Raw genomic sequence first — 17,756 nt, forward strand, 5'->3', positions numbered from 1 at the left:
TGTCTCCTGTAATCCTTCTCTTCATTAGGATAGACATAACTAATTCCCTTAATTGTCTATCATACAGTTTCTTGGGTCTGATTTTTTTTTCTATTACAGTGACCAGAATTGAATACTCACTAGTGCAGTATAGAGCAGTATTATCACTTCTCGTGATATTGATGCTATCCTTCTATTCATGCAGTCTAGGACTGCACTTGTTGTTTTTTGTAGTTGCAGCACTAGTTTGAATGCAGTAGCTGATAGAAAGAGGTATAAGAATCTACAAAAGGAAGCCAAACAAGTTATTAATGCTGCTAAAGTATACAAAAAGGAGGAACTAGCTAAATTTATTAAAGGGGGAGGGGGTAAAATCTTTTTTAGGTACACTAGCAATAAAAGGGTGGAAATTGTGCAATCACCAAAATAAAAATGCAAGTAAATCTTATATTAAGGAGGCCTGGCTATAGCTAAACAAATACTTCTTCTCAGTCTTAGAAATAGTTACAGTTAGGAGGATCATACCTGTCCTAGAAGTGCAGGTTCTTTTCCAGGGTTTTTAAAGATAGAATGACAAAACATATCAAGAGAGATTGGAGGAACTGAATATGTATAGAATAGCTATAGCATTTAAGCTTATATACCATCCCATAGAATTTTACAGAACTGTCTTGGCAGCTTACAATGTAAGCATTATTAGCATATTGCCCCCACAACCTGGATCTGGGTGAGAATTTGCCTGCAATACTTCACTTTAACCACTAGAAGAGAAAGGGGGACATGATTGAAATCTTTAAATATATAAATGTATGAATGAGGTTCTAGAAAGTAGTATTTTCAATATTAAGCAGAAATCCAGAACATAGGCATATGTGACAGGAGGAAAATTCAAAAGTAACGGTAGAGGGTGTTACTTCGCAGAAAGTGTAGTGAAAGCTTGAAACAAGCTTCCAGTAGAGGTGGTAGGTCAATCAACAGTAAGTGAGTTTAAACATGCTTGGGCTAAAGATGTCCATCATATGATGAAAATTAAAAAATAGAATAAAGGACATACTGTATATGGATCACCAGTTTTTTTTTCTGCCACCAATTTTCTATGTCTCCATGACTGTGTTCAATTGCCTGTTGGCATGGTCACTCTCTCAAAATTACTACAACTTCCATCCGTTCAATCATTTCATCCCTATTTATAAGAATGAAGTCCAGTATAGCTGGCTCTCTAGTTCCTTTCTCTACCTTTGGGGAAAATGTCAACTAGGATTGTCAGAAACGTGCAGTTTGTCTCCCAGTTTACGTCAGGGTACTTAAGTTCCCTATCACCAGAGTGGTATATTTCCTGCACATCTTATTTCACTGACTAGCAAAATCATTTTTTGTCTGTCCATATAATTTACTCATTTATGTTTTCAAAACTTTACTAAAAAATAACATTGGAGTCCCTAGATTTGAGCTTCTAAGATTTTCAAAGTCTTTGTCTGGGTCTTACTGTCATAGACCACTTCCATTTTTGTACATCTACCTTCCTCACTATGGAAGAACAGCTTCTGTTGTTTCTCTTGTAAAAGTTCTTTTGTTTGAGTACACAAATCACCATCCTTTCTCCTCAATGTGTTGATTTTTTTTGCTTCAGACACTGCTATGAGCTTGCATTTGCTGCAAATATATCTCAGATTATTTTGTCACAAAAGTTGCTGAATATAATTCCAGATTTCTATATGTCATCTTCACTTTTTTCCCTTAGGGCATACACATAGGAAGATCTTTTTACCCTTTTAAATACCATAGAAATTCTGATGTCCATGCTCACTCCCTGGAAGCATTATATTTTCAAAGACCATGACATCAGACATGAAAAACTGGAGTAGAATAAACAAGAATAACTTTAGATCCCATAAAATGCACAAGATCATATAATGTATTCACAGCTGCTGAGATAATACCTAGTCTAATAATCTAAATAATATCTAGTTTAACAAAGAGAAGGACTAGGAATGAAATGATAGCAGTCTTCCAACATTTGAGAGACTGTCACAAAGAAGAAGACGGGGACAATCTATTCTCTCAAACGTGAAGCAAGACAAGTAATGGAGGAAACTTATCAAAGAGAGATCTATCCTAGAATTAAGGAGAAATTTCTTGATAGTGAGACCAATTAATCAGTGGAACAGCTTGCTTCCAGAAATTGCAGATGCTCCAATACTGGAAGGTTTTAAGAACAATTTGGACAGCCATTTGTCCAGAATTGTGTATAAGAGTTAGACCAGGGGTGGGCTACATATAATTTAACAACCAGTTCTCTGCCCAGTTGCTGGGTGGGTGTGGCCATGGTGGGTATGGCCTAATTGGCCTCCTGCACTACCCTGGGAGCACATACAGGCCACAGGAGGCCTGTTTTTGCCCTCCCTGGGCTCCGGAGGCTCTCTGGAGGCTGGAAACGGGCCCATTTTTCGCCCTCCCTGAGCCTCCGCACAGGCCCTGCACTTACCTGTGATCCAAAATGGGCTGCATGGGGACTCCTGGGAGGGGCGGGAAGGGGTGGGTGGGGCCAGCCAGTCATCGGAACTACTGGTTCACCGAACCAGATGTAAAATTAAAATCCGGTTTAACCAAACTGGCGTTAACTGGCTGAAGCCCACCTCTGGGTTAGACTAGAAGACCTCCAAGGTCACTTCCAGTTATTCTGTAAATAATGTTTTTCCCCCTCTCCCAGGAAAACAAATATCAGTTATACAGTATCAGTGTGCTGACAGAATGGGATAGTAACATGAAGTCAAAGATAGTAACATGAAGAGTGTCATTTTTAATCATTTGTTGACTTCGGCCTCAGTCCACTCCTTGTGAAAGTCCCCAACACTTTTGAATGGCCTTTTCCTGACAATCCTCTCCAGTCTACGGTCATCCCTGCTGCTTGTGCACCTTTTTCTTCCACACTTTTCCCTTCCACATAACTTTCTATTAATGTGCTTTGATACAGCACTTTGGGAACATCCAACTTCTTCTGCAATTACCTTTTGAGGCTTTCCCTCCTTATGGAGGGTGTCAGTGATGGTTTTCTGCACAACTGTCAGGTCAGCAGTCTTTCCCATGATTGTGATTCCTACTGAACCAGACTGAGAGACCATGTAAAGGCTCAGGAACCCTTTGCAGGTGTTCTGGCTTAATTAGCTGATTAGAGTGGGACACTTTGAGCCTAGAATAATGAACCTTTTCACAATATTCTAATTATTCGAGTTTCACCTGTATTCTTTACTTACCCTGAGCTTCAGCGATTTGGTGATTGCATTGAATATAGAGGTAAGTGTAGTATTTTAGGAAGCTAAGGACTACATCTTTCCAATTGCTACAGCGCTGGGACATGTGTATTTGTGCAATTATACAAATAATACCTACTTTATAAATCATTTCAAAAGTTCTGGCATTTGCTGCTGTTATATCAAATACAGATAGGAATATATTAATTTTTTTTCTCACACACTTTTTCAGAGAACAACCATTAATAACAAAATAGCTTTAATTGTAACAAAAAGTTCCATGTTAACTCTGCCTTTGCATGCTATAAATATCAGACCAGTTTACAAATAAAATTCTTTGCAATATGTAATGAGATTCATATGTTCCCAATCTTAAACATTTATTAAGGGTAAGCTAATTTTTCCAATATTACTGGATATATTGCAAGATATAATGGATTTTCACATTTCATGGGTCTTCTGTTCTCTGAGCTACAGTGCTCTATCCACAAGACTTGATGGAATTGCATTATCTATTAGAACGATTCTATTTGAATAGCCATATATATATATACTAGTCAGTATAATTTGAAAATATGGAAATAGAATGCATTTCCTATTTTTTAGAAATCCCCTCCCAAATTAAGACTCTTTCAGCTACATAAAAGAATAGCCTATTTCCTGCAATATATTCATATTGAGAGCATATGATTAAGTTTGTTCAGTGTGGATATATGGGCCTCTTTAGCTTACAGATGATATTCTATGGTTTGACTGATCTATAAGGAGACTAATTTTTTAATGAATCTGGAATTAACTTTCTATCATTTGCTTTGAGAGAGAGATGATGTAGAAATGTCCTCTTTTCAGATTTTTTTCACTAGCTAGCAATGCAGACAGGACTCCCCAAAGACAATATATTTAATAGTGCTATTTTATAACTATGTTTTATCTATTCCAATTTTTGTACTGTATTAAGCCAATATAATTTTCATACGATAATATTTTACTTTCTTCTACATCCCTTTCTCACAAGTACAAGCATAAGCCAGCGCTTTTGGCTTGATTACAGCTATCAGGAAATAATTATTCCAAGCTTGTGCCCGTTTAATCAATTCCTCTTCTCCCTTTAACTTTTCCCTTTAGCTCTCCAAATACCCTTGGATACACCGGCAAGGTTCATTGGTCAGCCACCCAACCAGTAAATTCTAATCTTCCATCAACATTGCCATCAATAATTTCACGAATGTATGGGTAAGTGTAAGGCACATTACTTAATTTGCTCATATGAATTATAAAGAAAATCCTAATTATGGTTATTTCATTAAAGAACAATTAAATATTAAGATGATATTTCTGTGGTTTAGTAAAAAAAAAAAAGAGGGGGGGGCAGCCAAATTGCATAACAGTCGTAAATGAGTATACAGAAGCAGTTTGCTCCAGAATTCCTGCATTCCATTGAAAATTTGGAGAGGAATACTGAGCACAAAAGTACATATGGCATCCTACAATGTTGTATATACAGTATCTTTGTCTCTCTTATAAACAACTTCTGGGGTTGGAGAAAGTTGCATCGGTTATTTTTTTCTTTAGCTTTTTTTTTATCCAATAACATTCATGTAATTTTTACCCTTCACTAATCTGTTCATAGATTTCTATAAGTCAATGCAGAATTTCCTTTTGATCAGAGCTTAAATATTTTGGTGTTTGAGCAGAATAAACTACAGTATATTAAGCACAGGTATGCCAAGTAGTACTATGCTAGGAAAACGCTGTTCTTTCTCCCTTTGGCATACAGATGCCAAACTTTATTTTTTTAAAATTCCCATAATTTAAAGAAGGAGATATTGGAAGATGCAACTGTTATTCAGAATTTTTTTTTTTTTTTACTTTGAGCCTTTATTTTATATATCTATGGAGATTCTCAGTCATCCAGGTCATGATTGCTTCACAGGTGCTTTTTCAAAAGGCAACTGGACTTTGTTTCTTCCTTGAGAAAGACATTTTGCTTTTCATCCAAGAAGTTTCTTCCATTCTGGACTGAACTGAACTGAAGAAGCTTCTTGGATGAGAAGCAAAACGTCTTCCTCAAGGAAAAAACAAAGTCCAAGTTGCCTTTTGAAAAAGCACTTTTGTGAACTTTATTTCATATTTCAACTCCAATAACATTTTCAGTTTCCTGAAAGATTGCATTCACATTTTTTCAGTTAGCTTATTTTTCTTAAGTCTATTAATCAAGATTTTCTGATTCCCACAGATTCCCATTTAAATGAAACTACATCCTATCTTATAATGTTTTTATTTGCCATGGTAAACATTCCTTATAAATTGAAGATTTCCCAGGAAACACTACATTTTTTTTGTCATAGATTTATCAAATTGTTTAAAAGAAAAAAAAAAGAACAATTACATTTGGGGATAACATTAGTTTTAACAATGGCATTACTGAACTTAATCAGTCTAGACATAAACTCCCTTTGTCAAAAAGCAATATTCTTTGTGTGAGCACTGTTTTCTTGTAGTACTATGATATAGAAAGATATGTTTTTAGATCAAGCAAATGAATATTAGCATATAATATCTCACATGTGTGTATATATGATATTTAAACTATGTGGACAGTATATGTTTTATACTATATATCTCTTTCTTATCTTTCCCAACTGACCATATACACTGAATATATAGTAATTAGTATATTGTATTATGATTTATATGCATATCGTAGTAGTGAGATATTAGTGCAGTTATGTCCTGTAGAGTGTGCATTATGCTTTTAAACAATAATTTTAAATTTAAAACAAAATTCTAAAGTCATTTAGTTTTCATGTGCAGTGTTAGGATACCCCAGTAAATTCTATGTACTTTCTCCTGACATGAGTGGGGATGATTGAGCTTGAAATTCACATTCACATGAAAAAAAAATTTTTTTTTTGTTATTGTAGATACTTAGCTGAACATGGACAGTCAAAAGAATTCCCCCATTGGGGACCCTTGTCACAGATCGTTACAACCACTGAACCACAGAATTCTTTCAATAAGAAGGAAAAAGAACGACTTGAAAAGAAAACTTGAAAAAACATTCATCTCAGTGGCACAATTCTAAGTTTCAAAAGATAAATGGGAAATAAAAATTGTAAAATGGACTTGTTTTTAAAAATCAACACTTTTTCAGTTTTTGTCTTTATGTCATAGAAAGGTCATGTTCCGTATAATAATATAGTCAAGTACATAGCATATTTTAATAAAATATACATTTTTCCATATAGTTTTATGAAAATCCCATAACTCATTCATTAAAATGTATTGATTTCCCAATGTTATTATTTCTTTAATCCTGGTCAAAGAAAAGTGCCTTGTAGAATAGTGTTCATTTATTACCTCTAGGACTTTTTTTAAGCATATGATGTGTATAGCCAGGGAAGTCTACCCTGCTTTTTACCACAGAGTAGTAGCCTAAGATTGCTAGTTCATTTTGTTCACATATACACACTATCCATGGTACAAGAGAGAGGGTGAACTGGCTTTGTACCAGCTGGCTAACAGCATTTAGAGGATGTTGGATCATCTGGGCTTTCTTTTGCTGATGTCATCTAGCATCTGGGCAGGTCCGGTGCCAGCTCCTCTTCTGCACGGAACACTGCTAGTTCCTTCCAACCAGAGTAGTAGCTATTTATCTACTTGTATTTTTATATGCTTTAAACTTCTAGGTTGGGTAGGAGCTAGGGGAAAATTACGGAAGCTCACTCTGCCACACAGTGCTGTGGGATTGAACTGCCAGAGTGCTGACTATCTTTGGCCAACAAGTCCAGTGTTTTTAAATGCTATACCATCTCTGGAACAGTAAGATACAACATACAAAGTGGGATCAGTAGAATTGTCTAATAGAGCATCTAGCCATTAATGGACTAGATTTCTTAGTCACCTGCATATACATCTATTAGAAATAATTGCAATCCTTTTTCTACTTAAAATTGACTTAAATAAAGACAAATTCTTTTGATTGTGGCCTTTTGCAGTCTTTTCACTTTGATGTACACTTTCATAATCTGTCACGATCTACCAAATAAGATTCATCCTATCAACTATTCCATGTTCTACTTAATAGAACATTGACAACTGTTCTATGTTGTTGTCCAAGGTGGGAAAGGATATCAAGCAACTTTCAAACCCAAGTTCTTGGTAAGTGGGTTGCATTTGGCTTAGCAGAACAATTTTTGTGAGCCTGATTTCAACTTGTAACTCCCAACTCACTAAGACCATTCACAAGAAATGACACGACGCCTCATTGAAATAGTTAAAGATTAAGTTGTGTGTCTTGTCATACTGTGGTTTGTTACAGCTCAATGTGGTATATGTAAACTTAGTTTCATGGTTTATAAATGTTTCGAATTTAGTACATTTTATGAACACACTGAATAAGACTGTGGAAAATAGACAATGGGATATCTTGTACCTATTTTAACTAAAATGATAGTATTAAAAGTTGTATTTTAAAATGGAAAAGTAATGGAAAAAAGATTGGGGCTGCAAGGTTTGGGGGAAAAACACAATCTTTGTCTCTGTTTTAAACTACATTCCCAGAGTGGCTTCTACCTTTTCAGAATGACAGTACCCAGGCCTTGCTTTAGGTAACCTTCATCTGCTTTTACATTTTGTTATTGGCAATTTATTTTATTTATTTATTTCATAAATCCACAGTTTATTTTCAGTCCTGAGGCTGTTGACATGTAGACCGTATCTTTTGACACAGGGCAGTGATGATGTTAAGCAGTTTCTCTATGGCAATTTCTCCAAATAATCGTATCCAGTTCAATTCATCCTATTATCTAGAATATTATTTCTTTAAACCCCCTACACAACTTTGTTAGTTCATAACAGTGAAAATGTCTTCCATTTTCTTTTTAAAAATTAGGAATGCATATTGCATATAGGAATGTGAATGGTGCAGTGGCCTTAGCCTTCCACTCGGAAACTTGAGAATTCAATCCTAGGTAGTGACAGATGTTTCTCTATTTTCTTTATCAAAGAGAAAATATCTGTTGTGAACTCCACATAGGTGTCAGAGAGAGCATTCCGCTAGTAAATGCTCAGCCCCATTCAATAGCTCCAGCTCCACCATGACAAAAGAGACTACAGATTCATAAAAAGAAAATTGTGTATAGGAACAGTAATGTATTTTCAAAAGAAATGTTTTTCAATTTTCTCCTTAGTTCTAGGTTGATATCCTCCTTTATTAGTTTTCATCCATTGCTTTTTGTCTTGCTTTCTGGTGTTTTGGGAAATGGGTTGACTTCCTCTTCTGTGTGACAGCACCTCAGATATTGCTATCATGTTGCCACAGTCCTTCTTTTTACTAGCCTACACATACCCAATTCCTGCAACTGTTATATGTTTTATTCTCCAACCTCCTAATCATTTTTGTTGCTTTTCTCTGTAGTCTTTCTAGAATCTCAACCTTTTTTTTTGTATTGTGGTGACAAAAATCAGATGCAATATTTCAAATGTGGCCTTACCAAGGCATTATAAAGCAATACTAACACTTCACATGATCTTAAATCTACCCCCCTGTCAAATCAGCAGTGCTTCTTTGGCACTATTGGTTCATATTTAAATGTCAACTACCCTGTTTCTCCAACAATACGGCCTCCCCCAATAGGAAGTCCCAGAATGTTTTATAGGCATGAAATGAAATTAAGCCCCTCCCCCCAAATTAAGGCCTATATTAAAACATGCCAAATGGGGGGAATGGTGGGGGGGCTTGCCATTAGGAAGTACTTTTGTTCCACACCCAGATATGGTGCTGCCTGCGTTGACCCCGATACGAAGTGCCCCACCAACGCCGAGGTCAACATCCAAGCCGTCGCTGCCCGCCCGCCCAAAGATGCAAGGGGGGGGGGAATTAAGTCACCCCTGAAAAGACAGCCTAGCCATTTTTTCAGGGCTCAAAAAAAAAAAAAAAAAAAGACCCGGCCTTATTATATGAGAAACACGGTAGGACTCCAAGATTCCTCTTGCATTTACTGCTATTGAGCCAGCTGCCACCTATTCCATACCTGTACATTGCCTAAGTGTAAAACCTTATTTTCCTCAACATTAAATTTCATTTTATTAGATAGGGCCTATCTAATAAAATCTTGAGCCTATCTTCTGGAATGTTAACTATTTCTCCCCGTTTGGTGTCATTTGTAAATTTGAAGTTTCTCCCTTCTTTTTTTTTTAAGATATATTTTTATTGTTTACATTTAAACATATTGAATACAATGTAATTGTCCTGGCATTCCAATTACCATAAAACAAAAATGGAAACAGTATAACATATATACTATTTTAAAAAGTGCTAGTGTTGATTTCCGGTTTGCAGCGCTTCGGGGCAGGCAGGAATCCGCGACCGTATGCGGTTTCTGCCTGTGTTCACTGCCCGAGTGCCCTGAGCCACCCGGCTTCGGGGCTAAGCCACCTCCGTAGAAGGTGGCGAAGACAGGGGGGGTCTGGCAGGGTCGAGAGATATCGCACCTCTCTTCCCTAGCCAGCTAAACCCCCTTTTCCGAAGGTAGCTGAGCGGCGGTCAGCAATGGCCGCCACATAGAAGAGCTCAGCCAGAAAAAGAAAGTGCAGGAGAAGCTGTGAAGAAGTGAAAGTGTTCTTTGCTGACCGGGACAAAGTAACAGTGAAAGTATCCTGGAACTTAAAACTTACGAAAGATACATTGTTTCCAGAGTGTGATAAGCGGCAAATGGAAGTTAAAGGAAAAGCTTTTTTCTTTTCTTTTCACTCTCCTTCCTAACGTGACAGCGATAGAACTCTAAGAGAAACCGGAAAACCCGCATTGGAGGTAATTAAATGCTAAAGGGATATGGATTTCTGAACATTTAAAGAAAAATATTTTTTGCTGTAAGTGGGAAGGGAGAGGAAAAAAATTGGAGCAGAATTTGAAAATAAGGAGGAGATTGCCTAGAATTCTAAAGAGCTATTAAATATTAATAAGACTTCTAAAAGATATATCTTAATTGGAACTTTGTGATTAAACAGCAACCCCAGAAAGAGAAATGGAAGAAAGAAAAAAGTGCTAAAAGAAATAGCTTATTTGGATTGTTTGGTGACTTTGGAACTCTTGGGAATTATTCTTGATTAAAAGCACTTGGGTGGTTGTTTTGGAAAACCTTTTTCTCTTTACAATGGCATCGCTTGTGGATGAACTAAAAATTGAATATCAAAAATACAAAAAAGAAGAACAAGAAGGGCAAGATTCTTTGGGCACTCTTTTTCAATTTTTAGAAATGGCGGTATGTACCTATGAAAAACTGACTGAGCAGCAGGACGACTGGGATAAAGAAGAAGCCATCTTTGATGAACAAGTGATTCTATTTGGGGAGGGAAAGGAGAAAGAGGAAAAGAAAAGGGGGACTTTAAGACTTGAAAAAACAACCACAAAAGAGAAAAATGAGGTGAAAGGTGGATACAAGGTTAGAAAACAACAGAAAGGGGGAAAGCAGAAGAAGAAAAGAGAGGTGGAGAGACAAAGGGGTAAAAAGGGCAAGGAGAAGAATAAGCAAGGGAGAAAGGAAGGGATGAGAAGCCTCAATGTTGGGAAGCAAGATGTAAAGAAACAAAATTCATTTAGAGACAATGGGTAAATTTAATTGAAAAAGGGATTCTGTAAAGGTACATAAGATTGTGTTTTTATATGTGTACTTAGAAATAATATTAGAAAATTGGAAATAACATGTAACCAAAAATGGAGTATTGATATTTATGATTAGTTTTTTATTGGCATTGATAGTGGTCTTAACTACATCATATACCTATAAATTTGTTCCTTTGTTGTTGTTATTTTTTATATATATAAAATACATTGTGTAACTTTAGAATTAACTAAACAGAATCCTAATACAAGTTATGTGTTATATTAAGTATTATAAATTTAGGGGAAAGAGTTAAAGGTGTCATACTCCAATCAGTGTACAGGAGAAGTTTCGTTTAAAGAGAAAAGATGAATGGATAGCTGGAAATAGAACAGACAAAGAATGATAAGTATTATGATTTGAACTGAGATGAGATAAATAAAATAAAACTAAAAGTTAAAAGAGGGGAGAAGCTATATAGAAAATTGAAAATGGTAATAAGATATGGAATGGTATATAAAATGAATATGATTTTTGAATTTGTGTCTGTATGAAGAGTTCTAACCCGGGGCCAAGCAACTTTCAGAAAAGATGTTTTATGTTTTTATGTTTTATGTTTTGTTTGTTTGTGTATTGTCCTTGAAAATCAATAAAATTCTTATTAACAGGAAATATAATTTGAATAATAGAATGAAAGAGAGAAATAAAGAGAAGCTGGGATAAGATACGAAGTTGAACAGATAACGTAAATATATATATTAAATTGTGCCTGTATGGAAATGTGATAATTTGGAATTATTCTGTCTTTAAATAAGATGTTCTATTGGTTTTTTCAGAAAAGATCTTTTATGTTATTATGCTTTGTTTGTTTGTGTATTGTTTTGTAAAAATTAATAAAAATTTGTTTTTAAAAAAAGTGCTAGTGTTGTACATCATATTCTAATATGTCAACTAATCTATCATTCCAATACTTACATTCCTAGATCGATATTAAAAATAATATCTCTTTCTATGTCCACCTGATTCTTTCGCATTCCAACTTCTACCTCGTGTTTCTAAACATTGATAGAACCTATTCCATTTTGAATAGTATTCTGTATCTCCTTTATCTTTTGTTTCTAGCGTTAGCCTGTCCATTTCCTCACATTCTAGTATCTTCCTTACCAACTCATCCTCTGACGTGGTGTTTTCATTCTTCCACTGCTGCGTGTATACAATTCTTGCTGCGGTCAAAACATGTAATATTAGATATATTGTCCCTTTAGCAAAGCCATCTGATACAATACTTAATAAAAACAGTTCTGGCTTAAAAATTATATGTTGTTTGATCATTTTTTCTAACCATGTGTGTATTGGTGTCCAAAATTTCCTTGACTTTATACAGGTCTACCACATGTGGTAATATGTGCTGGGTGTTTGTTTGCATTTCCAACAGTTTGGGGACATATTGTTAAACATTTTAGCTAATCTTGCCAGGGGCAGATGCCACCTGTAGAACATTTTATAGAGATTTTCCTTATATGATGTGGCCATTGTCAATTTCCAGTTTCTATCCCAAAGCTTTTGCCATTTATCCAAATCTATATTATATTCAAAATTTTTGGTGCATGCTATCATCATCTCTTTAACTTGTTCTTCTATTTTATAATTTAATAAGTAATTGTATAATATCTTTATCAATTTATCATCTGTCCTCACTAATATCTTATCCAATGTTGTTAGTTCTCTATAAAAACCCAATGTTTTCACATCTTTCACATAACACGAATCTATCTGCAAATACAACCACCAGTCTAATTCCACCCCTTGATTTTTTAGTTCCAATCTAGTTTTCAATTCACCATTCTCATTTATCTTTATAAGAAACAATTTTTTAAATATTTATAACAGTTATAACATTTGGATGTATCAATGCTTCTAAAGTGGAGAGCAAGACTGGTATTTTCCTATAGTTTTGTTGTTTAATTTTATCCCACACTGATAACAATGCGTTCCTTACGTAATGTCTTGGGAAATATCTATGTGCCATATTTTTTATTTATTTATTCGATTTGTCAATCGCTTACAAAATAATAGGTATAAGTATAAACATGAGTAAGAATACAGGAAATAGGTATGTATAATTGGGGACAATAGGACAGGGGCGGTAGGCACAATTGTGCACTTATGCACGCTCCTTACAGACCTCTTAGGAATGGGGTGAGGTCAATAGTGTATAGTTTGAGGTTAAAAGGGTTAGAGAGTTAGAGGATGTAACAACAGAGTCAGATAGTGCATTCCAGGCATTAACCACTCTGTTGCTGAGGTCACATTTGGAGCGGTTTACATTGAGTTTGTATCTGTTGTGTGCTCTTGTATTGTTGCGGTTGAAGCTGAAGTAATCATTGACTGGTAGGACATTGTAGCAGATAATTTTGTGTGCTACACTTAAGTCCAATCTTAGGTGGCGTAGTTCAAGGTTGTCCAAGGCCAAAATTTCAAACCTGGTGATATAGGATATTCTGTTGCAAGCAGAGGAGTGTACTACTCTTCTCATGAAATACTTCTGGACTCGCTCAATTGTACTAATGTCCAATATACAGTGCAGATTCCAGACTGATGAGCTGTATTCGAGTATTGGTCTAGCAAAAGTTTTGTATGCTCTAGTTAGCAATTCAATATTTCCGGAGGAGAAGCTTCATAACATTAGATTTACATTTCCTAATGCTTTTTTGGCAATGCTGTTACAGTGAGCTCTGGCACTTAGGTCACTTGATATCAGACGTGGTATTCAGCAAGTTCTGACCAGTTCTGGAGAACCGGTAGTGGAAATTTTGAGTAGTTCGGAGAACCAGAAAACACCACCTCTGACTGGAGATCTAACAGTATCCTTCCCCTGCCATGCCCACCAAGCCATGCCCACAGAACCAGTAAAAAAAATTTTTTGAATCCCACCATTGCTTGATATGAGTACTCCAAGGTCCTTGACAGAGTGAGGCTCGACAACGAAGTCATATCCGCCTAGTTTGTATTTGGTGTACTGATTTTTTTTAACAATGTGTAGGACATAGCATTTGTTGGTTGAGATTTGGAGTTGCCAATTGTTTGACCATTCAGACACATAATCAAGGTCACTTTGAAGGACAGCAGCATTGTCTGCTTCCCTTCTATTATTTCCCTTCTATTCCCTCATCTAAATTGTTTCTAAATCTTTTCCCTCATCTAAATCATTTATGAAAAGAACTAGGCCTAAAACAGACTCTTGGGATTCCCCACTGCTTCCTTCCTTCCATGTAGATATAGTTCCTTTAAGGAGTGCAGTTTGTCAACCATTGTCTATCCCACACTTTTCTAACTTACCAAGAAGTATGTTGTGGTCTACTTTGTCAAATACCTTACTGAAATCCAAGTATTACATGTAATTGGGCAGGTTAGATCTAGCCTTATGGTGACAGTTGTAAAATTTTTGGTGGAAAAAAAATCACTTGATCTGGGACATCTCTATCATTATGTTGCATTGTTGGAAAAAGCAATCAAGGAGTGGTAGCCCACATCACCAGACATATTTTAATGATACTGATTTTTTTGGATCTATTTCAGTTGGTCTTTCAATATACATTGCTCAAATTTCTTTTTTTTTATCAACTTGTTGCATGACATGTGATGGAAATTAGAAAGGTAAAGTGCAGCTTTCACCTAGTTTCCTCAGTAGTTTTTGATTCTATCAACAGGGTTTTGAACTGCCTGGTAGCATTAGGCCTTAAGGAGCTTTGTTTCACAATAATTATGGTGCTTTCTGTTGAGTAGGTCCAGAAGATGGTGCTATGATATTAATGTTTAACATATTGATATCACTGACCTATGGTTCATCTTGTCCCTCATGCTTCTTAATACTTACATTACTAGAGAAAGTCATTCAAATTACTAAGGAAAGTCATTCAAAGTTATGGAGTGGGATATTATCAATTTGCTGATGAAACCTGGCTGCCAAAAAAAAACAAAAAAACCCGAATAGCATCAAGATCAGGCGATCACTACTTTATACTGCTTTAGTGAGGTCACACTTGTAATATTGTATCTGGTTCTGGTTATTATGATACAAAAAAAGATGTTGAGAACCTAGAAAATGTATAGTGCATAGAACAGCAACAAAGATGATAAAGGGGTTTGCAGGTTAAATCGTATGCTGGACAATATATATCTAGCCTATCAAACAGAAGGATTACAGGTGACATGATGGCTGTCTTTTAACATTTGATGGCCTATCATAAAGAAGAGGGGTAAAATTCTTCTCCAAAGTCCCTGAGGGCAGGACAAGAATTGATAAATGGAAACTAAAGAGTGATCCGACCTAGAACCAAGGAGAAATTTCCTGACTATGAGCATGATTAATCAATAGAAGAGCTTGCCTCACAAAGTTATGAATGCTCCAATGCTGTAGGTTTTCAAGAGTAGACTGGACAACCATTTTACTGTAGTGATGCATGATCTACTACTACTGAGCAGGGATTCGAATTAAAACATGGTTGTCAAGTTCTATTTCATTGAGGGCTGCATCAGGGTTGTATTTGACCTTAATTGGAGGAGGGGAGGGAAGGCCATGGAGGTCAGCTTGACATCATTTGTGTCGGGGGCACCTGTGGCCAAGTGCTAAGGCAGGACTTCCCTCAGATCCTCGCTCTCTCATTATAATCTTCCTTCCTTCCTTCCTTCCTTCCTTCCTTCCTTCCTTCCTTCCTTCCTTCCTTCCTTCCTTTTCTTCTTTTTTCTTCTCTCTTCCTTCTCCTTTCTTCTTCCTTCCCCTCTTTCCTTATTTTTCCTTCCTTGCTCTTTTACCATCTTTCCTTCTTTGTCTTTCCCTTTCTCCTTTTCTGTTCCTTGCAAAAGGGGAGACATTTCTCCTTTTGTTTTGTTTTTAGTTTGCTTTGATAGCCCTCTGCCAGCAAAAATGGAGTCCAGGAGAGCCACACATGGGCACCTCGAGCTCCATTTTTGCTGGCAGAGGGCTGCAGCAGGTCATCAAAACTGAAAATGGGGCCTGGGAGCGCTGTGCGTGGCCTTTCCAAGCTTTATTTTATTATTCCAAGCTTTATTTTCACTGGCAGAGGCACTGCAGCTGGTCCTTTGCTGTTTCCAGTGTGACCCCGAGAGGGGATGCAGATTTAAGCACCCCATGGGCTGGATCCAGGCCCCGGGCCTTGAGTTTGACACCCCTGAACTAGAAGATCTCCAAGGTCCATTCCAGTCCTATGATTATTTGATTGTATGATTTAATGTTCCTTACTTACCGAAGCAATCGGTACTCTTGAATGTTGCCTAAATTCAGTAATGAAAGAAGAAAGAAAGAAACATAGTATAAACTATCAATGGAAATATTTTGCCATTGCCTCTTCCTAGGATTGAGAAGGAGGGAGTAGTACAAGATCATCAGGTGGCCTTCTACCTAAAATGGGTCTAGAGCTCACAGTATCCCAGTTATAGTAGAATTACAGGTAACCCTCAACTTATAACAGTTCATTTAGTGACTGTTAGAAATTACAACGAACTCTTAGCACTGAAAAATGTGACTTATGACCATTTTTCACACTTCTGACCATTGCAGCATCTCCATGGTCACATGATCAAAATCAGACTCTTGGCAACTGATTCAGATTTATGATGGTAGACCTATCATAAGTTTTACCTGCTTTTTTACACCTTGGTGATAGGTTATATCTTTTTTCCTGTTCCTGTTTGGCTCAAAATGGCCAATGAAATCCACCATTTTCAAGCACGCTATCTCTGCAAGTTTGTCATTTTATTCTTAATGCTTCTCATCTGCTACCCAGTAAAGGTCACACAAATATTAATGCAATTCTGATGTAAGAGGACCAAAAAGCTTAGCTTTCAACATAACTAGTGTTCATGAAAATTGCAAAAAAGCAGTGGCCTGTATCTTCTCAGAGAATGATTTCATAATGAATATACCAACTGAAAGAAAAATGTCTCATGGATAAACAATACACAGAAGCAAATGGATGACTAAAATGAGATAGTGTAAAGAGGAGCTGGTATTCCTCATTCTTGTGTTATAAAATGAATCGGAAGAAAATAATATGCTTAAAGGGGACAGAAATGCATGAATGTAAGTTTAAATCTATTTCTCTTGAATCTGGATAGTTCTTTCTCCAGAAAAGAAATTATCAGAAGCAGAAGCAAGTCAAAAGAGATCAGGAGATGGAGTATCCATCTTGCAATAAGTTCAGAGCAGTAAGTGAAGTACCAACTGCTAGAAGAAATTGATTCAGCTTGGTAAGCAGGAATGGAGAAGATTCCTGTGGCTTACAGCTTACAGATGGGAAGAGTGGCTTCTCTAACAAGGACATACTCTATAGAAACAGACTCACCACTAGTATCAGCAAAGGAAGAAGAAGAAAACTTCACATTTGAAACCTAATGTAGTCTTTATGCTGACAGAGAGAAAGTCCAACCTTCTTTTCATTACAGACTCTCTAAGGCTGGCCTTGTCCAAGCACTCTGGTCAGCAATGCATTTGGTGCCACAAAGCAAAGCCTCTGACACCAATAGATTGTCTCCCTCTGTCTTGTAACTTCTCTCGGTAGTACTCGTCTTTCTGGCTTCTCTACTAGTACACGTCTTTCTGGAATCCCTCCTTCACCACATAGTCTCCCAATTTGATCTTGGTTATCTCCATCCTGGACAATGATATTGTAGTCTTAACTGATCATCCCATATGTTACAGGCTCTCAGATATGAGAATTATAGACAATACAGCCTTAAAGAATTTGATGAAAATCCTGCCTTGTGTACTTTCTTCCCCTGCCTTCACTATTTGAGTGAAAAGAATTACCTCTCCATTAACTAGAATTCTGTTCAGATGAATGTTCAAAATATTGAATTATCCTAGTCAAATCAACCCAAGAGAACAATCAAAGTAGATTTT

General features: G+C 36.4%; 1 protein-coding gene across 1 annotated transcript in view; it reads left to right on the forward strand.

Annotated features, from left to right (window-relative positions):
- SPMIP7 (sperm microtubule inner protein 7) overlaps positions 1-7,151 on the forward strand; it is a 46,709-nt gene extending 39,558 nt beyond the window's left edge. The window contains exons 9-10 of the mRNA XM_026678364.2: positions 4,356-4,463; positions 6,155-7,151. Coding sequence (XP_026534149.1) covers positions 4,356-4,463; positions 6,155-6,284 — 238 coding nt within the window. The 3' untranslated portion in view covers positions 6,285-7,151. The remainder of the gene's footprint in view (positions 1-4,355; positions 4,464-6,154) is intronic.
- Positions 7,152-17,756: the final 10,605 nt, after the last annotated feature.

The sequence above is a fragment of the Notechis scutatus genome, chromosome Z (genome assembly GCF_049901735.1).
Source record: "Notechis scutatus isolate UNSWTSFEM ecotype Mainland chromosome Z, rNotScu1.2, whole genome shotgun sequence".
Taxonomy (NCBI): Eukaryota; Metazoa; Chordata; class Lepidosauria; order Squamata; family Elapidae; genus Notechis; species Notechis scutatus.